Source organism: Phascolarctos cinereus, unplaced genomic scaffold (genome assembly GCF_003287225.1).
Source record: "Phascolarctos cinereus isolate Bilbo 61053 unplaced genomic scaffold, phaCin_HiC Scaffold_1;HRSCAF=81, whole genome shotgun sequence".
NCBI lineage: Eukaryota > Metazoa > Chordata > Mammalia > Diprotodontia > Phascolarctidae > Phascolarctos > Phascolarctos cinereus.
The window spans coordinates 108,202,261-108,230,227 of NW_027555514.1; the positions used below are offsets into that span (position 1 = coordinate 108,202,261).

Below are 27,967 nucleotides of genomic sequence, written 5' to 3' on the forward strand. Positions count from 1 at the left end.
TGTTCATCTTCTCTCCATTTCCTGCTACTGTGTCCCAGGAACCTTGAAGAACTGAGACAACCTTTCACCAGGCTCCTTAAAGAAGTTCCCTGTGTCTATTTGCTAAAGAAAAGTTCCAGTGGGTCCATCCAACACATGGAACTTAAGTACAGAAATTATATTTATCCACCCTTCTGCCAAGGAAATCACATGCCCCATGAGTCACTCCAGATGTGCTCAAAAACAGAGTCTGTCTGTGAAAGCGGAGTCCCCCAATTCCAGGGAGAGCTGGATTAAGAGGTGCTGACTTCTGTCCCACCCAGGAGGGCAGGCAGGTCCTTCCTTCCAAGGAAAGGGGAAGGCGTTTCTCAATTTCTGAGAGGGGAAGGGCAATAAGATAGATACACACTTCTTAGTCGACTTATATGCTGCAACACCCACAGATATTGGGGTTCTGTGTAGCTTTAAAGGTGTTTTTTCACTTGAAGTAAAAGATGTGTTGGAAGACATTAATGCTTCTCTTGCTATATTACAATGCTCAAGCTACCCTGGCCCGCAGATGGAGCAGAGGTGAGTTGTCTTTTATTATGTATGGCTTTTTTCTTTCCAAAATTTTTTTTAAGTGGTTATGGGTGGGAGGGGAGGGAGAAGGGAACCCTAGAACATTCTGATTTTCTATTCTATTTTCGTTTCACTTCACTAGACTACCCTTCTGTAATGCCTGACTTTTTTATCCCGTGACAGGTGGAGAAAGAAGTGATACTTTAAAAAAAGGGAGGGGGGCGGGAAATGGGATCAGGCAGCAGAAAGAGAGCCTGGCACAGGAGCCAGAGAGTAGACCTTCCTGATGCCCTAGGGCAGAATCTTTCCCTCATTTCTTTTCCCCCAGGAAAACATTAAGAGCTCTCTCACTGACACACTGGCTGCTCTAGCAAGGAAGGACCCTTTCTACGGCCAGCTGTGAGCAGGTGCTGTGCTCTCCATCTCAAGGGACCAGCCAGTCTGGAGATGGAGCTGGAGAATGATCATGCCTTCCTCCTAGAGGGCAGCAGGCAGTCTTGCCCAACTTACTAGCATAGAGGCGAGGTTGCCTGTTGGCGGGAACTTTGTTCATCTCTCCAGCTAGCCAGAGCTGTCACTGTGATAAGAAATGCATTTCTAACAAAGGCAGCCAGCAGGCATACTATTTCTCTTTGGGTTTTTTGTTTGTTTTATTTTTTAATTAACTTAAAATTTTAATTTAAAATTAATTTTTTAAATTAAGAAGTATTTTTTTTCTCCCTTCTATCGCCTCTTCCCCCAGAAGAAAAAAAGATAAAGAAAACCCTCATAACAAATGGGTTAGCTAGGTAGCCCAATAGATAGAATGTTGTACTTGGAGTTCGGAAGATCTTAGTTCAAATGTGTGACCCTGGACAAGTCAGTTAACCACTGTCTCGGTTTCTTTATATGTAAAATGGGGGCAATAATCACACCTGCCTCTTAGTCTTGTTGTAATTATCAAATGAAATAACATGTGCTATTTCTCTTTGCAAAAAGGAGCTTTCTCTACATGGGGAGGGGATCAGCAAGGCCTCCCCATTAGGAGAAGAGAGACTCTTTTCCCCTATTGCTTCCGTCCCTTCTCACAGGATTTGACTTCCCAGAAGCCAGGCTAACAGTTAGGGCAGAGGAAACGGTTCTACTTTGCATTCCTGTGACCCACAACCCTCTCGGAGCTGAGGCTGGCAAGGCCCCAGAGTTCATGTTAAATTTATCACTTTGAGGAAATGAGGGACCAATAACGCCAACCCCACAGGCTCCACTTCTAATTAGAAGCTCTCCTTCGTCAGGAATTGATCATGGTTGCCTAGAAGTGAGCTCTTTTTGTAATAGGCTGGATGGTGCATGTGAAGAAGGTGCTTAATGCAACCCCAGATGGTAAGGAAATCAACATAGTGATCTGGAGGCTCTCCTAAGACTGGAAGGGAGGGGAACCGAAGGAGAGAGAGGTGGATTTGGGGAGGAGGTGTGGAAAGGGCATGACAATAAGCAGACAACACGGCAACATTTTCCCCCGTGTAGGTATTTGTTCCCCAAGCAAACCAAAGAACCCCTCCACCCACCCACCCCTTTCCTCCCCCTTCTTAATCCTCTCATTTCTAAACCTGAGATCTTAGAGACTAAAAATTTCTCCTTAAGAGGCTCTGAATAATGAAGCACTGTTACCATACTGTGTGGAATTCATCTGGTTTTTACCTTCTTTCTTTCTGGTGACTACACTGTTCATTTATGCTCCTCACCATCACTACCACCACGCACATACACACACACACACATACACATACACACACACACACCTATACACACCCACCATCACTCCCCCACACACACATGTACACACACCCCTCACCACTACCCACATACACCCACCTACCACCACCACACACACACACACACACACACACACACACACACACACACACACACACACATACTTTGCCTATTCCCAACTCTACCTGAGCATCACCTTTAGGTGCTAAAAGCTGTATCTGCTCCTTCAGGTAGACAAGGAAATGGGGTGGATCCATGGAAAGAACATTGACTCTGGAGTCAGACTACTTTAATACAAATTCCAACTCTCCAGTTTACCTTTGTGACCTTGAACATGTCACTTTTCTAGCTCTCTGGATTTCAGTTTCTCCATCCACAAAAATGAGGAATTGGATGACCTCTACTGTCCTTTCCAGCTCTAATTCTCTAATTCTGTGAGTGTAAGCTCCTTAAGGATAGGGACAAAGTGCCTTGAATATAGTATGCACTTATTAAATGCTGTTTAAAATGGATTTGAATTGATCACATGAACTGTCAGAGAGTGAAATTCTGAAAAGAAGCTAACAATAGGCTGAGATTTATTCCTTCCAGGAGTACAAACCTTCTTTTATGCCAAATTTCACAAGGGAATTTCCACTAATTTACTCAGACAAGAAAGGAAGCCCTGCATAGCAAGCCACAAGCACCTCATCCTCTGGACAGATGGCTCAAAAACACACTAGCCATAGCACAGTGCTTAGCATGTGTTTAAGAAATGCTTTTTTTCATTCATTCAAATAGAGAAGTAAGGAAAAGTGTGTATGATGGCTTCCCCAAATCACACTTTCCCTGTTTCAAAACCAGCTAAATAATCAGAAGCTGGAGGCTGAAATCCCTCATCCCACCTGCACCCCTACTCACACTCCCCCTCCTTCCTGTGTGGCTGACTCCACAAAGAAAGAAACTCCAGTTCACAAAGATATTCAGTGCCTTTCTGAGTATAGAAGATGGCCAGTTTTACCCATACTAATTTCTACCACATTATTTAGCACTTAATTATATTCTAGACCGAGTTATATTTGTTCTTTATCCTCCACAACTCAGGAATGGAGGCATAATGTCTTCTCATTCATTCAACAAATAATCTTTAAGTCCCAAGTATGAGCAAGATGCTGCATTAGGCTCTGGGTGTAGTCAAGTATATGTAGTAAACTCACTGCCCTGGGAGGCAGCGTCATGTAATGGATGAAGTGTTTGACTGGAAGTGGGGAAGACTAGAGTTCAAAGCCAGCCTCAGATATTTACTAGCTGTGTGATTCTGAGCAACTCACTTAACCTCTCTTTGTTTTAGTTCCTTCATCTGTAAAGTGGGGATAATTATAGCACCTACCTCCCGGGGTTGTTCTGAGAGTAAAATGAAATCATGTGTGTAAAGTATTTTGTAAGCTTTAAAGCACTATACAAATGCAAGCTGTTATTATTATTCCTGGAGTCAGGGAAATGTGAGTTCAAATCTGGTCTCAGACACTGACTAACCATGTGACCCTGGGCAAGTCATTTAACCCTATTTGCCTCAGTTTCCTCATCTGTAAAATGAGCTGGAGAAGGAAATGGCAACCTATTTCAGTATCTTTGCCAAGAAAACCGAAAATGGGTCATGAAGAGTCAGCCATGACTGAAATGACTGAACAACAACATGATTACTATTAGAAATACTTTGTTTAAAAAAAAAGTATTTCATGGAACACATATACTATTTGCGTGGTCCAAACTAACAGCTATAATTTTTCCCTCAATGAGAAAATGTGTCTTACTTGATTTCTCCTCCATCAATCTTCCTTGGCTCCAGGCTCCTTCTTTCTTAAGTGAGTAAAGGCAGGAGCTCTATCCTGGCTTCTCAGCAGACTGAGAGCTTAGAACCTCCACGTAGCTCCATTAGAATATGTCCCCTCTACCTCCTTTTCTCAAAGAGTAAGCATACCTCCCTTATCAGCTTCTAGCAAAGATGGGTGAAAACAAATGAAGGTTGGGTACACAATGTATTTATAGTGGAAAGTATGAAGAGCTTAGCATCAGAGGGTCTGAGTTTAAATCCTATCTCAACCACTTATAGTGTGAGTCACCTCAGGCAAGTCATTTGACTTCTCAGGGCTTTAGATTTTATATATATATATATGTGTATGCATGTATGTATATACATATATATATATATATACACACATATATATATATACACACATATATATATACACACATATATATATATACACACACATACACATTATATATATGTATATATACACACACATACACATATGTATGTATATGTATACACACATACACATTATATATATATATGTATATATACACACATACACATTATATATATGTATATATATACACACATACACATTATATATATGTATATATATACACACATACACATTATATGTATGTATATATTTTAAAGTACTATGGACAAGATGATCTCTGAGGTCCCTTACAACTCTAAATCTGTGATAAGCCCGATTTCTTCCCCTTGGAAGACAGAGATAAGGACTAGAGTAGTGATAGTATAAGGTGAGAAACTTGCACTAGTGAGGAACTTTCCTTCAAGACAAATCAGCACCATATAATCTTAATAGTTGAAACCTTAGAGCACTGAAGGGTTACTTGCCCAGAGTCATACAGCCAATATGTGTGAAAGGCAGCCCTTTAACCCAGGTCTCCCTGGTGCCCAGGATATCTCTCCAACCACTAAGCCACACTGTATCTCGATACTGAATTTCTGATAAGGCAATGTATGCTACCTGATGTAAGCAATTGATGAAGGAAATAGAGTGGAGGGAGGAAGAAACTTCCGGTGCTTGTCAAAGACTGTACTACAACCTAGGACTGGAGGCCATGTATACTCCAAATAATATTTTCTGCATTTTCTTTCATGACCCCCATGCTTCCCATTACAACAGAAGGTGCAGATATCTTAGGGGAGAATCGAGTTGAAAAGATAAAGAAGAAAGTGGGAATGAATGAAAAGGAAGAATCAGAAAGAGGGAAAGGGGACAGAAAGGGATCAGGAACCAGGGAGACATAAAATATATAAATGAAAGGACATGTTCAAAGATTCAGTATGAGGCAAGTCATGAATATGCAAACTAGAACTCTCCAGCACAGAATTTCTGGTCTAATTACTTTGGGATTAAAAAAGATGAAACTATATACCCCCTGGAATGTGGTTAAAAGTATCCATTAATACTTTTTATAAGAAAAAGCCCTAACTATTGGTCATCTCTGTCGGTATACAGGGTTTGTACTGTGTGACTAGAAAGTGTTGGGTGTGTACTGTGAACCTGTAAACATTGCCATGGTAATGAGGGTGGGGCACCATGACACAGCAAATCTGGGTGGGGTCATGCTAATGTGGTAGACTCCCTGACATTTGGAAATTTTGATTTAGGAAAATGGTAGAAAGCAGACAACTTCAAAATAGAAACGATTGGGCTGAGAAAAGTCTAATAATAGCTCACATTTCTATGGTACATTAAAAGTTTACCAAATATTTTCCTCACAACACCTCAATGAGGTAGGTGGTAAAAAGATGATTATTCCCCTTTTACAGATAAGAAACTGAGGCTTAGAGAACTTTAAGATAGTTTATAGTCATTCAATATTCTTGAATCTTGGAGTAACAATTTTTAATTTAGCCTTTAAAATAGCCAGGTTCCATGCTGGAGAGAGCTTGTATCTGAGAGACAACTAAAATTCATTCAGAAAACAGTAGGATTTAGCTTTTAAATAAAATGCACATTGGAGAAGGTGAGACACAAGTAAATCAGTGTCACATTTATTTTATTATAAAACACCAAAATGACTACCCTTCCAGTTCCTTTTCTTGATAAAGATATTAGCTAAAATGACTTGCTTGAGATCATATAGGTAGTTAAGGGACAGCGCTGAGATTTGAACCTGATTCTTCTGATTCTAAATAGTGTCCTTTCCCGCAAACTACCACCTCTATAGGGAAAAAAAGACAAAGTCATTCTCCTGAAGTAAAGTGTTGACTGACTGCACATTAGATCTAGCTAGACCTAGATGTAGGCAGATGGGTGTCTAATGGACAAATGCCAGCTTCTTTGACCACATCAAGGCATCAGATTTCCAAAGTCCATCATTTCACAATTGTGTACTCTATAATTCCATTTATTTAACTTGGTTTCCCTTAAGTACTAACAAAGACCTATCTAAAAACCAAATGTCAAAGAATTTTTCTCCAAGGAGAAAAAAAGAGGTCCATAAATTTAAGCCACAAGACTTGGGGGGTAATGGAAGCACTTTGAAAATCTTAATGGCAGTTTTAATAGCTTGATGGCAGCAATATAGTGAGTACAAAAGGGGCCACATCCACATGGGTCTGTATGCCCATCCAATAAAGAATGAGCATGACAGTAGGAAAGAAGAAGCAGATGGAAAACTCCCTTTGGGTCCAGGTGCAACTGGAGACTGACTCTTTTTCCTGACTGGGGTCCCATTCCTTCATACTGTCTTCTGTTCTTCATATAGCCTCTCCCTTCCTTCCCCCACTCCCAACCCCACTGATTGATATTCTCTAAAGAGCAGAGCATTCCAATGCTTATATCTCCTCCCAAGAGGTTGCACAAGTTGGCCATATAGCGTTCTGAACCCACCCTTCAGGTCCTCCCTGGACTGTGGAATTAAACTAGGAAATCATGAGACTCACTGACTGCAGTTACCATTGGAAGCAGAGGGAAAAGTTATTAAGTGCCTAGTCTAGATCCAGAAATCCATTAAGTCCCAAGTGGATGGTTCTAGACAATCCACACTGCTTTGGAGGAGTTATGGTGGTGGGGACCAATTCCGGCCTCCAAGAGCCCACAGGAATCCTAGAGGGAAAGAATTCTGGACTGAGGGTAAAGAGACCCAGGTACTAGTACTGATTCTGCCCCTCATTAACTGAGTGACTTTTCATGGAATCAAAGGATCATGGACATAGGGCTAGAAGGTTCCTTAGAGGTCATCTAGACATGGTGGAAAAGTGGGCCTTTTGATTCCAAATTTAATTGCACCACTCCAATCAGCAATAATCATGCATTACCAACTCATCCTTACACATCCAACAAACACCTGCTAAACAATCCCTGACCTCATGAGGCTTACAATCTGACTTGTCAATAAAATATTTTTTTAAGTGATAAAAACAAAACTCATTGCAAATATGTACAATCATGTAAAACAAATTCCTACATTAGCCATATCAAAAAAAGAAAAAGAAAACAAAAGAAAGAAGATATGCTTCAGCTTGCACCCTAAGTCCATTAGCGCTCTCTCTCTGGGGACAGATAACAAGCTTCACCACGAGTCCTTTGAAATGGTGGTTGGTTATTGTCAATCAGTCAATAAACATTGATTAATTGCCTCCTATGTGCCAGGCACTGTGATTACAACTTAAGAGTTGTAAGTATCCATAAGTTTAAGTTATAGATAGTTCTAACTATAAATAATTATAAAATGCAATATTACATGATCACTTCCAACTCAGCTCTACACCTGACTCCTTTGGTCTTTTATACCTTTACCCTAGCCCCCCAGTTGCCTTCTCAAGCTGTGGATGCATCCACCTCTTCAGCCTTCTCCTCCATTTTGTGAGTTTCTACCTAGAACCTCCAGTGGGGGAAGTGCTGAAGCCCCCCGTGCTTACTGCCATTCCTGACTCTCTCAAGTTTTATGCCGTGGCCCTGTCTGGATGTACACCTTCCTTTTTTTCAGCTCCCTTCTTTCCTGACTCTCCTGACATTTATTTCTATGCTTTATTCCTTTGATGAGCTTAGATAGATAAATAGTGCCTTCAATGGATAGTGCCTGGCACCTAGCTAGTTCTTAATAAATAATGTCTTTATCTATGTAAGCATGGCATAGTGGATAGAGGGCCAGCCTCGGAATCTGGAAGACCTAGGTAAAAATCCTACATTTGATATGTATTAGCTGTGTGACCTTGGGCAAGTACTCTGTACCATTCAGCGATTCAGTGACTTAGAAAACTGGCTAAGATTATATGGTTTTTGTTTATTTGTTTTGTTTTTTGAGATTTGGTTTTCCTCTCTACCCCTAGATAGAAGTGCCACTCATGAGCCTTATCCCACTAATGATCAGTTCAATAACTTTAACCAGCTCAGGTTCTGATCTCACTTGGTCCAGTCATCCTTCGGCAGCCTGATGGCCACTCCACTTCATCATGTTGGTCCCAGACTTAGTGAGGGCAGCCAATCAGCTTAGCCTGCTATAGCTCAGAACTCCCAAACTTCATCAATTCACCAGTCTCAGCCTTCCCAATAGCAAGGATTATAGGAATGTGCTTCCCCACCTGGCTAAGGTGGATGTTAAAGGTGAAAAGTGAAATGTTCCTCTGTGAAAGGAGTGGCCCACAATGATAAAATCTCAGATCCCATCCAAAAGAGCTCCGTGCTAGAGCTGCAAAATGAAGGGCTACAAAAGGGTAGGGAGCATCACAAAAGCAACTTAACTCTGTGGACTTCAGAGTAAGATGGGGCTCTATAAAATCAAGAAGCTAGGTCAGATGGCACCCAAGGCACCTTCCAGTTTGATGAACCTTTGAACCCAGAAACCATTCTGGTTTTAGAGCAAGCCTTAAAGTAGACACCAGTTGTGCAATCTAGTTGTCATACCAATTAGAACTAACCTGAAGTTTAGGGCTTCCAAGAGAATCCCTATAGCACCACTATGTACAATCTGACCCCACCATACACACACATCATCTGAGCACATCCTGAGAAAGACAATCAATTATTAAGGCTACTGGGCTATAGGAGATAGAGGGCTTGATTTGGAGAAAAGAAGACCTGGGTTCAAATTCTGCCTAATAATAGTTCACATTCATATAGTGCTCTGCTTACATTATCTCTGGATTTCCAATCCATATAGTAAAGGGATTTTTCCATACCAGGAGTTATCTAAGGTAATGAGCCTCAGTTTCTTCATCTGTAAAAGGAGGGGGTTGAGTAAGAAGACCCTTCCAGAGCTAGATACTGTGAAAACTTTCCTCTCTTGCTCCCAGCCGGCCTACAGACCGCTTTCTAGGATTCAGCACCATAGAGCAGTTTTCCAGGCCAGGGTCAATATCTCTCAGCTGAATTGAGAAAGAATGACGCACCTGTGGCCAGGGAAGCGAAGCAGAGGGAGCTAGGCCACCTCCTCTGTTCCACCCTGGCTCCCTTCCCAGTGCAAAGTCATCTCTGCTCAGCCTTGTCAGGGGACACAGGAGAGTTCATGCCCAATGTCCATAGAGCCTTACTAGGTTGTCAGCTTTCAAAATGTCACAGGAAGAAATTATTAAACAATTACTAATATCGAAGAAAAAGTTTCATTTGATTCAATGGAATGACCGCGCTACTATCATCGGTAGGGAGCAAGTTCATTCTTACAAGTCTATTTTCTAACTATGTTTGGCTCACACAATCTTCTCTCCCGGACATCCTGGGACAGTGGGTGACGATGGCTTACAGTTAGGCCATTCTTTAGCCCCCTCATTTACTCCTCCATTCATTCTGTTCTGGTGTTCTGTAGCACCTCCACTTAGTTAACCACATGTGCAGCTCGGAGGGCTCGGGTTCGGGCCAAGGGAAGCTGGCTAGTTTCCATTCCTTTCACAAGTGGCCACATGTGTGCTCCCAGAGGACCCCACTGTATTGGGCTCTGCTTCCAGCTTCCTCAGAACAAGGCTCTGTTTCCAAAGGCCTGACCCAGAAGCAAAAAAGTAAATTACATCAGCAGGACCTGAAATAGGCTCTTTTATAAATGACAGCGTTTCCCTTCCACACCCACTCATTTCCATAAAAAGTTGCCTAGTCTGATTCATGAAAACATATTGATTGTAATGCTGCAAATGGCATTCTATATTACATAGTCGGATTGATTGCTACAAGGCTTTTCTAGCGCCGCTGTTACTTGCCACTAAATAGAGACGGCAGTTTTCCCACACTCTGAACTGGACAAATTATTCTGTCATGTTCAGATATATTTTAACTGTTCAGAAGTTAAGGGTGGGAGAGCGGAAGAAGGTTGCCCCCTTTGGAAAATCTATAGCAATCAGCCATAGGTGGTGGACAAAAGCCAGGTTATAAAATGGAGAAAGTTCATCAAGGGAAATTATTGAAAAGGTTTCCATTTGGGAGTGTATGGATTCTGTTGTGAGTTACATAGACGGCTTGAGAGCTCAGAACAGTACACAAGCATAATCTTTCCTGGAAGAAATTAAAATCAGTGTCTTCCAGGCAGAAGGGGATGGTTGATGTTTCCCAGAGTTAAGTATGGTGTTAGGGACATGGTTAACACGTACATTTGAGTGAATTAGAAGGGAATGAAAACTGAGAAAAAGACTAAGGTCAATCTTGTGGGTAAGAAAGGCTTGGATAAGCACAACTTAGTAACAGTGAAGTTTAGTGATAAGAATGTTTGACTCATCCCTAGGGGTTATATTATTTTATCCTGTGCTCTAGTATTATCAAAAGAGAAATTAAAGGTTAATAAAAAGGTGGTATAAATTTGATAAAAGATATTTTTGTAGAAGATGGTTAACGAATCATGTGGCATATAACTGTGTCTTATGCTGCTCCTTCCCCTCACACACACACACACACACACACACACACACACACACACCCTCTTCATTTCGGAACAGTAATCAAATCAATACTGCCCTTGTAACTGGGAAGGGTGTGTCAATGTACTCTCTGATGGCTCCACCCACTCACCACCCCAGACATTCCAAACCAAAACACCCCTCAGCCACCACTCCCCTACATTACTACGGTCTCTACTTAATCAAATGGAAGCTCCCTGAGGATTTTGCATTTACATCTCCAGTGTTTAGCTCAGCACTTGCACAAAGTGAAAGCTTAAGAAATACTTTTCATCATATTCATTCAGTTATTCAGTTTTAAGTGAGCGAGCCTAAGGAAAGCCTCATTACCTGGACTATGCATTCACAAAACTGTGACTCCCAAGACTTAAGCAGAGTACCTGAGAGAACCACAGAAAGACTGTAACACCGCCTTGTGAACTTGACCTCTGTCTTGTTTCCAACTCTGTATTTAGCCATCAGTCAATAAACATCACAGGCACTGTGCTGAGTGCTGAGGATACAAATAGGAACAAAAAAAGACTGTACCTGTTCTCAAGAAGCTTACAATTGAATAGAGGGAGAAAACACGCAAAAGGAAGCTGGAATTCTGGGAAGGGGAGGGAGGAGGTGACCCACTCAGGGGCGTGAAGAAGAAGGCAAAGAAGTCCCAGAATAGTGCAGCCAGGTGAGAAGTGAGGAGAGCTCCCTCCTTAAGATGGAGGGTTTGAAGATACCACCTGCTAATCAGAGGGGCAGGGGGTAATAACGAGAAGGACTACCAAGCTTGATGGGATCTTGCAATCCTAGCAAGATTTCTCAGACTTTCTTTTTGTTGTTATGCAGTTATGTCCAACTCTTTTGAACCCCATTTGAGGTTTTCTTGGTAGAGATACTGGAGAGATTTGCCACTTCCTTCTCCAGCTCATTTTACAGATGAAGAAACTGAGACAAATAGGGTAAAGTCACTTGTCCAGGGTCACACAGCTAATAAGTATCTGAAGCCAGATTTGAACTCAAGAAGATGAGTCTTCCTGATCCCGGCACCCTATTCATTGTGATACCTCAGGGGTCAGATGACTTCTGAAGTCAGAGATGTGGCGCTCTCCCTTCTCTGATGTCTATAGTTGCTTGGGGAGAAAACTTAGGAGTGGATGGATGTCCTTTAGTGAGCAAACCATTCCTAGAAATATAGAATTTAATGTTCTTCTCTGGGGATGTTGTAGAGAATACTCAGTGCTTCTCAAAACAAAATAATGCCCAGAAGGTACTCTACACATATTCAGTAACAGTGGAGAGAAAACTTCAAAGCAAGCACCAGGGTTTATTTTTCAAATGTTTAGGTGTCTGATTGCTTTAAGAAATCAATAGCATTAATTGAGCGCCTACTAAGCACCCATCACTCTACTAAGACAAAGCCAAAACTTGCCAATTTTGTGCCAGGGTAAGTAGCACTATCTGGCCTAGGGCAAGTGATCTGATACACTGGAGAATTCCCTGAGTAGTGGGGTGGAGAAGCAGGTCAGAGCTGAGAAGCCACCTCTAGTTGTGGGGGGCAAAAGGAGGTCTACAGGGTTGGGAGTCAGAGGGAAATGTGTGATCATCTCAGAACTTCCCATTGGACCTAGTTACTCTTACTAATTAAGTCCTAAGATCTATTGGTTCTTCTAAGATTCTAAGCAGATGACAATTGCACAAGCTATCAGCCCTCTCAAAATCTGGCACCCACAGATAAAGCCTTGGTTGGCTTGTCTTAGTTTTGGCTCTGTACTTGATATTGAAGATGTATAGAAAGAGGAAACCTTGAATTTATCTTTTTTTTTAGGCAGTTGGGGTTAAATGACTTGCCCAGGGTCACACAGCTAGTAAGTGTCAAGTGTTTAGTCTGAGGCCGGATTTGAACTCAGGTCCTCCTGACTTCAGGGCCAGTGCTCTATCCACTGCACCACCCAGCTGCCCCCCAAATTTATCTTAAAACAACACAATGTAAAAAGTAATAAAAGTATTCTTATCCTCAGAGAGTTTAAGTGACCTACCCAGAGTCTCAGAGGCAGCTGGATGGCTCAGTGGATAGAGCACTGACCCTGGAGTCAGGAAGACCTGAGTTCACATCGGGCCTCAAACATTCCCTATCTGGGTAACCCTGGGCAAGTCACTTAAACTCTGTTTGCCTCAATCCACTGGAGAAAGAAAGGGCAAACGACTACAGTACCTTTGCCAAAAACACACATGAACACCACTGGAGAGCTGTGGTCCACGGGGTCACAAAGAATCCAGCAGTAACAGCAACAGCTCGGAGTCTGGCGTCAGGGCCAGGATTTCAACCCAGATCTTCTCGACACTCCCAGAGCTGGAGTCAGAGAACCTGGCTTAGATCTCCGGTTCCTGGGGGATGTCTCCTTCTCTCCTCCATCACTGCCTCAACCCTGCTCCAGAGCCTCCTCAGCCCATGCGTGGACGCTGCAGTAGGCTGCTGGTCTACCTGCCACAAGTTCGTCCTCGTGCCAGTCTATCTTCCACTCAGCTGTGCAAGTGATCTTCCTAAAGTGTAGGTGACAATGTCACCTATTCAGTAAACTCCCATGGCTCCCTATCCCCTTCAGGATCAAATCTAAAAACTTGTATTTGGCTTTAAAAGCCTTTCACAACCTGACCCTTGCCTACCTTCCCAGTCTTCTTACAGCCTATCTCTTAGGGTTGGGAAGACTGAATGACAATAAAGCTCTTAGCAATAGTGCCTGGCACACAGTAGGCATTTAATAAATGCATGTTTCCTTACATGCTCCTACCCTCCACTTGCTCTATGACACTGGGCCCCTTGTTGTTCCTCAGACAAGACCCTCGTCTCCCACTCTGTGCATTTTCATTGGCCCTCCTCCGTGCCTGGAATGTTCCCCTCCTCATCTTCCCCTCCAGAATTTCCTGGCTTCTTTCAAGTCTCAGCTGTAATCCTGCTTCTATGAGAAGCCCTTCCCAATTCCCCTGAATGCTAGTACCTTCCCCTTCCAGTATCCCCCCCTCAATTGTCCTATCTAGTTCTTGTTTGTACATGGCTACTTGCCTGCTGTGACCCCCGTTAGATTGTGAGCTCCTTGAAGGCAAGATTGCTTGGGTGCTTGGCACAATACCTGGAACATAGTAGGCACTTAATAAATCCTTGTCGACCTACTAGGTGTGTTACTTTACCTTCCTAAGCCTCAGTTGCCTCATCTGTAAAATAAGGGAGTTAGACTAGATGGCCTCTGAGATCCCTTTCAGTTCTAGACTTGTTATCTCTCCTACGACCTCCAATACTAATGTCCTTTCTACCACACCACATCGCCTAGCTCCAGCCCATGAACAGCTTATAATTTTGTTGGGCAGACAAGACTTAGGATTGTGAAATGATTAGGAAATATAATATCATTAATCAACAGGCATTTATTAAGCACCTACTGCATACTAAGCACTGGGGATTAAAAAGACAAAAAAAATGAAACAGTCCCTGCCCTCAAGAAACTTACATTCTCTTTAATACAGTAGGTATTAAAGGACAAGGGAGACACCAGCACAGGATGGAGTCACCAAGGAAGGCTTCAGGGAAGAAGTGGGCTGGTTTGTATTTTGAGGAAGATTGAGATATAGAGAAGAAATAGTATTAGCTTAAGGACTTGGAGCATTTAAACCTCTATGTACTAAAACATTGAGATGTTGGCCATCAAGTAAGCAAAACATCAGAATGGTGGACTGGATTTCACTTTTTATCTAGCTGTCTTGGCAGTAGATAGGCAACCTCTTTCACAATAAAATCCTCCATCCAAACCTCTGACATTTCCAAGGGAGATATATTGACCCTCCTCCCTTCCTCATGTACTGGGTGTTAAAAGTGTGCAAATGTGGAGCAGCTGGGGAGTTCCACCCTAGGGCTGACCACAAGGAAAGGAATATCTTTCTCTATTGTATTTAGAATCATGGAATAATAAATCTAGAGATGGAAGGTATCTTAGAGGTCTTCTAGTACAACCCTATCCTCTTACAGATGAAGAAACTGAGTCCCAAAGAAGGTAGATAATAGCTAACATTTATATTGTGCTTACTATGTGCCAGGCACTATGCTAAGCACTTTACAATTATTATCTCATTTGATTCTTGTAAGCTATTATTATCTTTATTTTACAAATAAGGAAACTGAGGCAAACAGAGGTTAAGTGACTTGCCCAGGGTCACACAGCTAATAAGTATCTGAGGCCAAATTCGAACTCAGGTTTTCCTGACTCCAGGCCTGGTGCTCTATCTATTGTACCACCTACTTCACCCTGCCTTATGTAGTGACAGAACTTGGATTTGAATCTATGTCCTCTGACTCCATGTCCACTAGGTGGTGCCATAGAGCATAGTGCACCCCACTGGGAATCAGAAAGACTCACCTTTCTGAGTTCAAATCTGACCTCAGACACTTACTAGCTATGTGACCCTGGTCAAGTCACTTAACTTCTGCCTACCTCAGTTCCTCATCTGTAAAATGAGCTGGAGAAGGAAAAGGCAAACCACTCCTGTATCTCTACCAAAAAAAAAATCTCATATTGGGTCACAAAGAGTCAGACAACTGAAAATGACTGAACAATACCTCTGACTCCAAATTCAACATTCTCTCTGCTACACAGGGGAGTCATTTTTCTCTGAGGTTATCTGAGCTTTTTTCATATATGTTCTGAAAAGATAAGAGGTCTCTCTGAGAACTTACCGTATTAGAGATCAGCTCCACCAATGTGTACTCCTTGGTGATAGAGTATGGACAAGAGCTGAGGGAAAGGAAATGGTTTCTAGTATTAAACCTAACTCTGAATCAGGAAGCTTTCTCTGTGACACACTGAGAACTCTCAGGTCACCTGCAGTGTTTATGAATCCTTCTGGTACCTCAGCCATGATGGGATGCAGGGACCCCAGGTCTGGACATCAGAAGACCTGACTCTGGTCAGAGCCATTCTTATGCAAAGCTAAATAACTAAGAAGAATGATCTTAGGGGCATAGGAAGGGCACTCTGCCAGGATACAAAGACTTTGCTTCCACAGTCAAAGGTAGTCTTAAATGCAAATATACCTAGGAGAGGCAAACGTTGAGTTAAATTCATACTAAGGTATAAATGGCTGCTATCCAATTCTTTCCCAGAACAGGTTTACATGAAAGGGAGGGTACAGGGTAGCAGGACAGAGATGTGGGGCAAGGGGAAAAGACAGGTTCCCATGTAGCACTGGAATTTGAAAACAAAGGTTCTAGAACGGAATGCCAAGTCTGCTACTTCCTACTTACTAGCTATAAGACCTAGAACACTTCTTCCTGCCTCAGTTTTCTTCTCTGTAAAAATGAAGATGGACTAGAAAATCTCTGAACTCCCCTCCAGCTCTGTGTTTTATTATTCTGTGAGAGCTGGACTCATTCTTCTATTTGTTACTTAGCAGCTGCATGACCTTGGGTAAGTCACTTAACTGCACCAGGGCTCCATTTCCTCACCTGTAAAATAGGAGGGTTTTAGAGCCCCTTCTAGATGGTAAATCATCAATGACTTTGTGAATGTTGCCTATGGCCAGCTTTTATTCTAATTTTACTTCTGGTTCACTAGATGTCTAGGCATGCTTCTTTTGGACCTCCACTTCTGCATTTGGATATAGGCGCTGCCCTCCTTCCATAAAGATGATACTGATATCCAACTTCAATAGGACAGCTAGGTGGTCCAGTGGATCGAGAGCTAGGCCTGGAGTCAGGAAGCATTAAGTTCACATCCAGCCTCAGATACTTACAAATCATGTGGCTGTGGGAAAGTCACTTAACCGGTGCCTGCCTCAGTTCCCTCATCTGTACAACGGGAATAATAACAGCACCTACCTCCCAGGGTTGTTCTGAGGATAAAATGTGGTAATATTTGTAAAGCTCTTTGCAAACCTTAAAGACCAATATAAAGGTTAGATATTATTACTATTGGGGCAGGAGCGAGGGGGATAGGGTAAGGCAGCTGAGTGATGAAATAGATAAAGCACTGGGCCTAGAGCCAGAAAGACCTGAGTTCAAATCCAGCTTCAGACACTTACTAACTGTGTGATCCTGGGCAAGTCACTTAACCCTGTTTGCCTCAGTTTCTTCATCTATAAAATGAGCTAGAAAAGGAAATGGCAAACCACTCTTACATCTTTGCCAATAAAACCCCAAATGGAGTCATGAAGAGTAGGACACAACTGAAAAATAACATTATTGCCATTTGCTTTGAATTGTATTTTTTGGTAAGAGATAATACTATAGAACGGAAAAAATGCTGAATATGGAATCAGGAGAGACCTGTTTGGAAAACTATCTCTAATACTCAGTACCTATGTAATCATGATGAAGTCATTTAAACCTCAATTTCTTTATCTGTAAAATGAGGATAATAATAGCTGTTAGACCTGTTCTCATCACGTCTACTTCCACTCACCTAGACCTGAGCTTAAAGCAATCTCTAACTCTTAGAACACTTATTGTCTGAAATATTCATTTAGCAATTAATCCTATAATGTCTTGCAACATCTCTTTTATTGTTTTCTCAGATTTTTTATTTAAATATTATGTTGTTACTTAATTTACCAGTTTTTAAAAAATATTTAAAGTCAGATTATATAGAGTGCCAGTTCTGCTGATCTCACCTTACATCACTTCATAGACATCTTTCTATATTTCTCTATATGCCTCATATTCATTATTTTTATGGCACTAGAATAAGCCATTATGTTACTAGGCCATAATTATTTAATCAAGAGATCCTAAACAACAGGTAGTGTGACATAGTGGAAAGAACTGGGGTGCCATCCTTGGAAGGAAATCTATGGCAAGTCTGGACAGCATAGTAAAAAGCAGAGAGATCACCCTGCCGACAAAGAGCTGTATAGTCAAAGCTATAGTTTTTCCAGTAGTGATGTATGGCTGTGAAAATTGGACTATAAGGAAAACTGAGGGCCACAGAATCAACGATTTCTAATTGCAATGTTAGAGAAGACTTCTGAAATTCCTTGGACAATAACAAGATCAAATTAGTCAATACTTAAAGAAATTAATTCAGGCTGTTCACTGGAAAGTCAAATCCTGATGCTGAAGCTTAAATTCTTTGGCCACATAATAAGAATATAGGACTCATAGGAAAAGACCTTGATGTTGGGAAAGATTGAAGGCAAAAGGAAAACGGGATGGCAAAGGATGGGATGGATAGGTAGTATCATGGAAACAAGGAACATGAACTTGGACAGACTTTGAGGGATGGTGGAGGATAAAAGGGCCTGGAGTGAGCGGTATGGAGAGTCAGACACAATTGAACGACTGAACAACAACAACAAAAAGAATAGCTAAAAACAATTCTTATCCTTATTCATTCATTCATTCACTTATTTTAAAGAAACACTAAACATGCCAACCACCCTACAGGAGCTTAAAATCTTCTTGCAGAAGACTAGAGCAAAACCTCTTCGGCATCTCCTTCTGTGTCCTACCTCCGTATGGGCAGAGGTAGAAGGACAGTCATATAAACATATTCAAAATGCTCAACAGTAGGTACAGATGGAGACAATTCTCTCTCGTGTAAGAAGAGCTTCGGTGACCTCATGTGAACCCAGACTGTGGAACAAGTGACCTGGAATGCCACCACAACTACCACGGTTGCCGAGCATTTAGAAAGAGAAGCAGTAATTACTTTAAAAATCCTCCACGTGGCTTCATCAACCACCGAGGAAAGAAAAGACATCTGTTTCAGGGGAGAAATGAGACTCTCAGCCTCGTATAAGGTTCTGTGGTTAAGGGTGTGAGTTGGACTCCTTAAGAAGTAGAAGACCACTGAGCTAGGATTTCCTGGCAGCAGCACACAACCTGCAAGCTATCTTGAGATCACAAATAGATAGCAAGGGCCAGGTTTGGACACTAGCCCTCTGTCTCGCTTTTAGGGAGGGCCATGCAGCAAATCAGCATTACTTTGGGGATCAACTAAATGGCCTCAATTCCCTGTGTGCAGCAAAAGAAATCAAGTGAAAGGCTTCTCGGACTTCTTTCAAATCGGTCACTTCTCAATCAGCTATAGTATGCTTATACATGATTCAAAATTTACCTGAAAAAAAAGAGAGGATAGAAAAAGAAAATTCAAGTAGACAGCCCAGCCCTTCTTCTAACCACGAATGACGAAGGGAAGGAGAGAAAGGAGAAGGCAAAGCCTGAGAAGTAACCAATTGTTGGGGCAGCTAGGTGGCGAAGTGGATAGAGCTCCAGCCTTGGAGTCAGGAAGACCTGAGTTAAATCCGGCCTCAGACACTTGACGCTAGCTGTGTGACTCTGGGCAAGTCACTTAATCCCAATTGCCTCACACACACACACACACAAAGAGAGAAGTAACCAATTGTGAGGCATCTGCATGTTCCGTGGGCACTGAATGCCATATAACATACAGCAATAAGAGGATATGATATATGGCAATAAGAAGCATATATTCTGTGTTATCTCCACCTAATTAGAATGTGTTCTTGAGAGCAGGGACTGTCTTGATTTTTCTGTATGTATCAATACTTAGCACAGAGGTTGGCACAAAGTAAACACTTACTAAATGCTTTTTCATTCATTTTTCTTAGAGTCCCATGATGGCCTTTGGTATTTAATCTAAGCCCTTCATTTTACAGATGAGGAAACTGAGGCCCAGATGCAATGAAAGAACTTGCTCAAGGTCACACAGTTGATAAATAACAGAGGCAGGATTTGAAGCCAGGTCTTTGGACCCCAAATCTTGTGCAGTTTCTATCATGCCTGAGCTGCTTTTAACCTTCTTGAGTGCTCTTCTGCCAACCTTTGGCTTCTTCACATCATCTTGGCTCTAAAGCTTGGGGTGGTGGGCAGGAGACAGGCTCCCTCCCTACAGAGGTGTATTATATACAGAATAACAAAAATAACCCCAAGGGCTTCAGGTAACTTACAGAGCAACCTAAGGCTGGGATGATCCCTGGGTCTGTTTTCCATCAAGGGATCTTTAGCCTAGGCCTCTCTCGAGCTATTAAGTAAAGGTTTAGCAGGTTCTGTGCCTGGGTGTGCGGAAGAGCATGTTCTAATTGGGGGTGGGGGACACCAAATAGAAAGGACAGCTTAGAGCAGCTGGAAAGATCAGAAGTCCTATGGGGTGAATAACAAGGCCCAGAAAGCCTTTCATTACATAGGTAGTTAATATGACAGGGCCAGGGGATTATAGGACCTGAGACTGGACAGACGATAAGGCCTGCAGGATTTTTGGAGGCAGAACAGATGGAAAGGCCTAGTGGTCCTTCATCTCATCAGAAGGAATGTGAGCAGACAAGCTACCTAATCAAAGGAGGAAAGTAAAGGGCAATCTTGGTGATAGAGACTCTTCTCAATGACAAGCTGTCCTGGATGAACAACCCAGGGCCAGGGAAGGGTCTAAGGGCCCCCCGCCAAATATAGTCCCTTATCCCTGAGAGGAAGAAGAGGCACAAGGTGAATCTAGACTCCATTCCATCCCTATTCCTTGCCTTTACCATACAGAGTGGAGCTGTCTTGCTGGGATTCTCCCTCCATCTAGGCTGTTTGCCTCACAATAAAATCACAGAAAGCAGCAAGTGTACAGACATTTGGAGTCAAACTGACAGCAGGATAGACAACTGGGTTGTTTCTTTTTCTGAAATATAAGAGAGAAAAGCCCAAAGGAGCCAAAGACAATGACAGAGCAGTGAATTACTAGTCAGTCAGTCACCAGCCTGGGCTGAGCGCACACTCTGGGCTAAGGAGGAGAGCGTACAGAAAGCACACCCAGGCACAGAACCTGCTGAACCTTTACTTGATACCTTGAGAGAGGCCTAGTCTATAAGATCCCTTGATGGAAAACAGACCCAGGGATCATCCCAGCCTTAGATTGCTCTGTCAGTTACCTGAAGCCCTTGGGGTTATTTTTGTTACTCTGTCTATAATCCACCTCTGTAGGGAGGCAGCCTGGGTCCTACCCCCCACCCCAAGCTTTAGAGCTAAGATGATATGAAGAAGCCAAAGGTTGGCAGATTTAAAGGGGGCAATCAGTCCACAGGTATGTGCCAGGCAATGTGCTAAGTGATGAGGCTACAAAGAAGGGCAAAAACACTTACTGCCCTCAAGGAGCTCACATTCTAGCTGGAGAGACAACGTGCAAACAACTGTGTACAGAGAGAGTCCTATGGAAGATAACCCCAGAGACAAGGAACTAGCAATGGGGAGAACCGGGAAAACGGAAGGTGGGACTTAAGCTGAGTCTTATGGAGAGTCAGGAAGGCCAAGCGGTGAGATGAGGGAACAGGATGTTCAGGCATAAGGAACAGCCAGTCCAAGGCATGGAATCCAGGGAAGGAGCATCCTGTGGGAGGAATGGCAGACGTGAAGGTAGAGGTCACTGGATTGTAACATATATAGAAATGAGAAAAGTGTTAAGAAAACTGGAAAGCAAGGAAGGGACCAGGTTATGAAGGACTTTAAAAGCCAAAGTGAAGATTTTTCTTTATTTGCTTCTAAAAGTAATGGGCAGAAGTGAACGTGAGAGAGTGAGAGTGAGAGAGAGAGAGAGAGAGAGAGAGAGAGAGAGAGAGAGAGAGAGAGAGAGACTAAGGGGAGCCTGGGCATTCTTTCTCTTCAATTAGATAGAACTGAGAGGCCTAGGTAGAACAGAAATCCCCTCTCCCTCACTTGCAGAAAAGTCAATTGATTCTGGCATTTTCTCCATCTTACAAAGCCTCCAAGCTCTCTTTTCCGTTATATATACATGCTGTGACTGAATCAGAGAAAGCCCTGAGGTGCCTGGGGCTCCTTTGGTGGCATTAGGAAATTAAAAAGCACCAACCCCTGAAACTCCCAGATCCAAGGAATCTTAGAGCTGGAAGGAGCCTCAGAAGTCATGGGGTCCAATTTGCTGCCCCACACAGGGATCTCCTCCACAACAGCCCTGGCTACTGGGTCGATCACATGCAGTATGCTCCCTGTCAGCCCATCTCCCTGGGTTGTCATCAAATTGATGACTCAATTTGATCAATTTCAATTAATCTCTAATTCTGAAAGGAGTTCTTCTGTTTTTTTCCCCTTGTAACCCAGGATCTCTTCTCCCAGAAATGATAACATGCATGCAAAAACATTGGTGTGTATGCACATGTGCACACACACACACATACACACATACATGCACACACCCCCACCCCCACTCCCAGTAATCTGTGGTCACTTTGCTAAACCATTCCCAACTCTGTCTCACCCACACCAACCTGCCTTCTCCAGACTACCCTCTAAGTTTACCTATCTTCTGTCTTCTCATTCACTCACCCACCAAGCCAGGTACCTCCTAATGGCATATCGGTTCTGTTCAACTTAGAGAGAGACAGAGACAGCGTGACAGAAAGAGACAGACAGAGACAGACAGAGACGCAGAGACAGAGAGAAAGGCATGCAGACAGAGACAGAGACACAGAAAGAGGCAGAAAGAGATAGAGACAGAGAGAACTGAGTCAGATTAAAATGTAATTGGGAAATATTCAACAAAATAAATAAAAATATAATAAAATGCAGATAATATTACATTTTAAAACAAATCCAATATGTAACTCAGAGGAATACTTCTATACGGGTTAGTGACCCTTTTTCTATTTGAATCTGATATCATGGATATAATGAAAAGTGTGTTGTACCAGAAGTCTGGTAGGCTAGAATTCTGGTCCCAGATCTACAAGCTTCAATGGTGTGTGCAGGTAAATATTTAACAACTTTGGCTTTCTGTGGGAAAAAAAAAGAGTACAGACACTTTTAAGTTTAATCTGCATGTTAACATGCACTTTCTAAAGTCTAGAAACTTAACACAACAATAAATCAAGCCAAGCCCTGCCTTGAAACATTTGCTGATTTCTGAGTTGTAAATGCTCACAATGAAAATTTAACAGTCAGCTCTCTTTAGTACATTCCTGCCTGCTTTGTAACTCTGGGACATGTAAGTCACAGATTTGATCACTTTCAGTTTCTTCGTGGACTATAATGAAGACATCAGGGGCTGATCTGCCAGCCTCTTCCCAGCTCTAGAATTCTGTGATTCTGTGTTACTCTGAAGAAGAGCTTTGGTTTCCTGTGACCCTATTATTGCATATGACATCGGACTTTGCTTAGTTGATTATAAGGAATGGCTCTCTGAAAGGGATAGGAGGCAAATACAACGGGGAATACAAATAATATAAAAACAAAAGATACTCATAACATTTTATTTTTTAAAAACTCCCACTTCTACCCAGAAAACAAGGTCTCCCAATCTCTCTGTGATGCTATTATTCCCCTGCAAAAAGGATGCTGCTTCCCAGAGATGTTTCTGGAAGCCAAGTTCATAGGTATGGTAATAACAGCCAGTAGTCAAGTAACTCTTAAAGGTTTGCAAAGCCCTTTACAAACATTATCTCATTTAAACTTCACTACAACCTTCAAACTAGCTGCTATTATTATCTTAATTTTACAGATGAGGAAACTGAGGCAGACAGAGGTTAAGTGACTTGCTCAGGGTCACACAGCTATTAAGTGACTGAGGTCACATTGAACTCAGGTCTTGCCAGATTCCTGGTCCATCATTCAATCCACTGAGCCACCCTACTGTAGTAGATAAGACTTTATGAAAAAGATGGCATAGAGAAGATTGAATGACTTTGCCTTCTATCCCCTACAAATCAGCTGACTGAATTCCATAGGCAGGGAACAGGAGAGAAGCACGTGGTCAGTAGTGCCAAGTTGTTAGGTTGGGAAGGAAGGAAGGAAGAAAGAAAAGAATGACTATAAGAAGACCAAAAAGGTGGCTGGTCATCTAGCATATGAATGCCAGGAGGGACAGGACATACCTCCTGATCTGGAAGACCCTCCTGTTTACTTTGCTCACGTAAATCTCAGAGGAATTTAAAAAAAAAATAGGATCTCCCAAGCACTGGGCTAGGCTCTAGGAATACAGACACAAAAGGAGAACAGTCAAATGAGGTAACAAATGTAAAAACCTTAAAATTCTGTACAAATGTCAGCTCTGCCTGTTACTTAAGGTTACAGATCCACTCTGATTACTCTGTGAAAAGGCCAGGGTGGAAATTCCTACCTGTCAGTTACACCATTAAAATCCTAAATAAAGAAAGGGTCTTTGGTCTCCAGTGAGCCTCGGGCCAAACACTACCCTGGAAGGCAGTGTCCTGGAACACCACAGCCTGAAGTTATGAATCCTGCTAATGTTCTGAGCAGCCAGTCTGCCCATTGGCATAAGCTTCTAGACAGCCCTGGACATCAAATCCCCCTTTATTGGAAGCCAGCCCTTGGCAGAAAACCTAGTAGTCCTGACTTCCCACCTGGAGGATCATCAAGAATGGACAGTAAATCAATGGAAAATGAAACACTGGCTCCTCCCTAGGACAGCTGGGTAGAGAGTCAGTCCAGATAAAATGCTGAGCTAGAAAAGGAGGCCCCAGGAAAAACAAAGTGGCAGCATGGACAGACAGCTGGTCCCGAGGCATCCAAGGCATGAGAGGTGCTGCCCTGAAGGGATATCAGGCCTGGGTGTTGTGAAACTATTCCACAGTCTGAACTCTCTTTGCTTCTTAGACTTCTTCCCTTCAGTTGCTCTTCCAGAAGAGCAACTCAAAGGAAGAAGTCTAATAACAGTAATAATGATAATGGTGATAGCATTTCTATAGCACCTACGATGTACCAAGCATTATGCTAAGTACTTTACAAATATTATCTAATTTCATTCTCACAACAATCCTAGGAGGTAGGTGCTACTTGAAGGGAAGGGAGAACATGCTAGGCTAGATAGATAGATAGATAGATAGATAGATAGATAGATAGATAGATAGATAGATATACACACACAGTTATATAGAGTTTTACATATAGTTGTAGTTATATAGAGAGTTATAGTTATATATAATATGCAATATGCTACATATAATAGATAATAGATATATAATATAGCTATAACACATATAGTTATATATAATAATTATACAATGTAGGATATGATTATATAACAATATATAGTTATATATAATTATATATAATATAATATATATAGTAATATAATAATATATAATGACTATATATGTTATGTATAATAACTAGGTGCTTACTACCAAAAGAGTCTGTCTGTCATCCCTCCCTCACATATCCAACCTCTGACATTAGCATATTGACTAATGTCAAAATTACCTGGTTAATGTCCATCACCTTGAGATCCCTGTCTCTGAAACCCTTTGTATTTTTTTTTCACTTTCAGCTGTGCTCTTCCCTTCTGCTCATCGGTCTAAGAGATCGTCTTCAGGCCCTGCCAATCCAGTGCTGCAGAACTCCCTAGAGGAGGTAGAGCTACTCTATGAGGTAGGCTATGGACCCCAGGCCCTCAGAGGACACTGCCCTTTTGGCAAGGAGGCAACAGCAGTGATCTAAGCTCTGGAAACTCTCCCTAAAGTGCAACAGGAAGGAGAGCCAAGAGAAGAATTTAAACAATTACCACAACAATGGAAAGGAAAACAATATTAAAATATATCAACATTCAGATCAATGAAATGATCAGTCTTGACTCTCAGGGACTGAAGACAAACAAGTCTCCCTCCTCTCAGTAGAAGGCAGCAGATAACTTGTGCACGAGATTAGACATGATCAACGCAGACATTTGTTTGGCTTATCTGTATTTCTTTGTCATAAGGGAAGGCCCTTTATGGGGAAGAGCAGTTATTGGGAAATGATACCGTTTTAAAACGATAAGAAAAACTCTCAATAAAACATTTTGTAATAAAAATTCTGCCTGGTACCTTAACATTGAACTTGAAACAACAACAACAACAACAACAAAAACAGAGTTCTAATCCTTATTGTCAGTTGTATGGACCTTGGACAAATCATTTGATATCTCCAAGATTTCTGTCAGAAGTTAAGAGGACGAGGGAAACTGTAGCAGAGATGTGGAAAAAAGGCAGTTGTTTTGAGGAGGTTTTTGAGGCAATCAGGGTTAAGTGACTTGCCCAGAGTCACACAGCTAATAAGTATCTGAGGACAAATTTGAACTCAGGTCCTTCTGACTTCAGGGCCAGTGCTCTATCCAATGCATCATCTAGCTGTTCCTGAGAAGAGAAAGTTCAAGGATTACCTTCCCCCCTTCTCCCCAGAGCCTAGCACTTATTCAGTAAATGTTCAGTATGTGTTTGGTTGCTAATCGACTAAGGCTGTCGTTGATTTATTTTTAGGCCCAAATGAAATAATGTCCATAAAACATCTTGCAAACCTTAAGTCTGTTATAAATGTCAGCTGTTCCTACTGTTAACTGTTATTAGATAGGGATCCTGTATACTCAGCAGCAATATAGAATAAAGAGCAATGAAATGAGAGTCAAGGGACCAGGGTTCTAATTCTGCCTGGGCCACAAACTACCTACGTTAACTTGAGCAGATCACTTCTCACCTCTCTGTCCCTCCGTTGCTTCATCTGTAAAATTCTGGGATTGGATTAGAGTCTAAAGTCCCCTTTCCACCTCAAAAAATCCTGACTTTCTGAAAGACAAAGAGAAGTATGATGATGAGAATGATGAATGTTTAATAATGAGCTCAGCTATGTCTTCACCAATAACAGACTAAAACATTTTCCCCTATTTTACTTCTTGTACCAGTTTCTTCTAGCTGAACTTGAGATCAGCCAAGACCTAAAGATCTCCATCAAAGATGAGGAGCTCTCCTCCCTGCGGAAGGCCTCTGACTTCAACACCATCTGCAATGAAGTCATCCCCAAGAGCATCACAGACATTCGACGGCTGAGTGCTTACCTCTCTGAGCGGATTGGCATTCTCAAAAGGGAAGATTTTGAACGGACAGCACTAACCCTAGCCTATACGGCCTATAGAACAGCCCTGGCCCAAGGGTTCCAGAAAGACATATGGGCCCAGTCTCTCCTTAGCCTCTTCCAAGCTCTGAGACATGACTTGATGAGGTCTTCTGGGCCCAAGCATTTCCAGTGAGAGACACCTGGAACACTGAGGGGGAGGGAGAGATGTCAGCAACCCATGGCTTTTCCTAGCTTGTCACACAATAACCTAGAAGCACACTCTACTTGGAAAGAGAGGTAGCAATAAAAAAATAGGGAAAAAAATAACCCTGTCTTCCTTTACTCCAGACTATTTCCAACAAACATGTTGGCTTCAGGTCAAGATTCTACAGGCCAGTATTTTTAGGATACCTCCAAGGATAAAATGGCTCACCCTCAGTGGCATGTGGAAGATACAGACAAGGAAAACTATTCTAGACTGAGTACAAAGCAGGAGAAGGAGGCTGGACAAGTGGTGAGAAGAGGAATTGATCCCTCTTCTTTGGTGCTAATTAGCTGAAAAGTAAGATTAAAGGACCTCTTTTTCCACATTTTCATTGGTAGGAAATAGAGACATTAGAACAATAAACAATACGTTAATCTATTGATATGTTTCTCAACTTCTTCCACAAAAGCCACCAAATATATGCCAGATAAAACACCAGCACTTTTGAGGTCTGACCCTATCTAAGTCTGGACTAGAGCAAAATACAGTAACACCTTAATTTCTAGCATTACAAAGGAGGGAACTAGATACGTCAATTTTCCAGATAACTAAAAGATCCCGCTTCACCTGCCAAGTCTTTTATATTGAACCCTTTTCTATAGAAATCTTTCTTGAAAGTATTAAATACTTCCCTGCCTTCTTAAACAGAGAATCCTGAAAATAACTTAAATATTTTCTCTGATTCATTGTAGTTCATTATGATCATCAATTTTTGTACTGTATTCTGTAATGTGATAATCCCCTCTGGGGGCTATGAGGAATGCAGGGATATTTGCCCCTCCACTAAATGTTCCCAGGCTGCTGTGTTTTGCTAGTTTTGTGTTTGGCTTTTAAATTGTTCTGTCTCCTCCCTGACCATCAGGCTATCAGTTTTTACTTTTTTCCTATTATATCCTTTCCTCCCTGCCTGTTATTTCTAACTTTCTATGGGCCAGGAAATCATATAACTCACTCTGTC

The 27,967-nt window shown here is 42.0% G+C and overlaps 1 protein-coding gene across 1 annotated transcript; it reads left to right on the forward strand.

Moving 5' to 3' along the window:
* FAM180A (family with sequence similarity 180 member A) lies at positions 1-27,387 on the forward strand. Its single transcript, XM_020998160.2, has 3 exons — positions 1-549; positions 25,207-25,307; positions 26,593-27,387. Exons 1-3 carry the CDS (start codon positions 474-476, stop codon positions 26,935-26,937), a joined length of 522 nt encoding a protein of 173 aa, XP_020853819.1. The 5' UTR covers positions 1-473; the 3' UTR covers positions 26,938-27,387.
* The last annotated feature ends 580 nt before the right edge of the window (positions 27,388-27,967 follow it).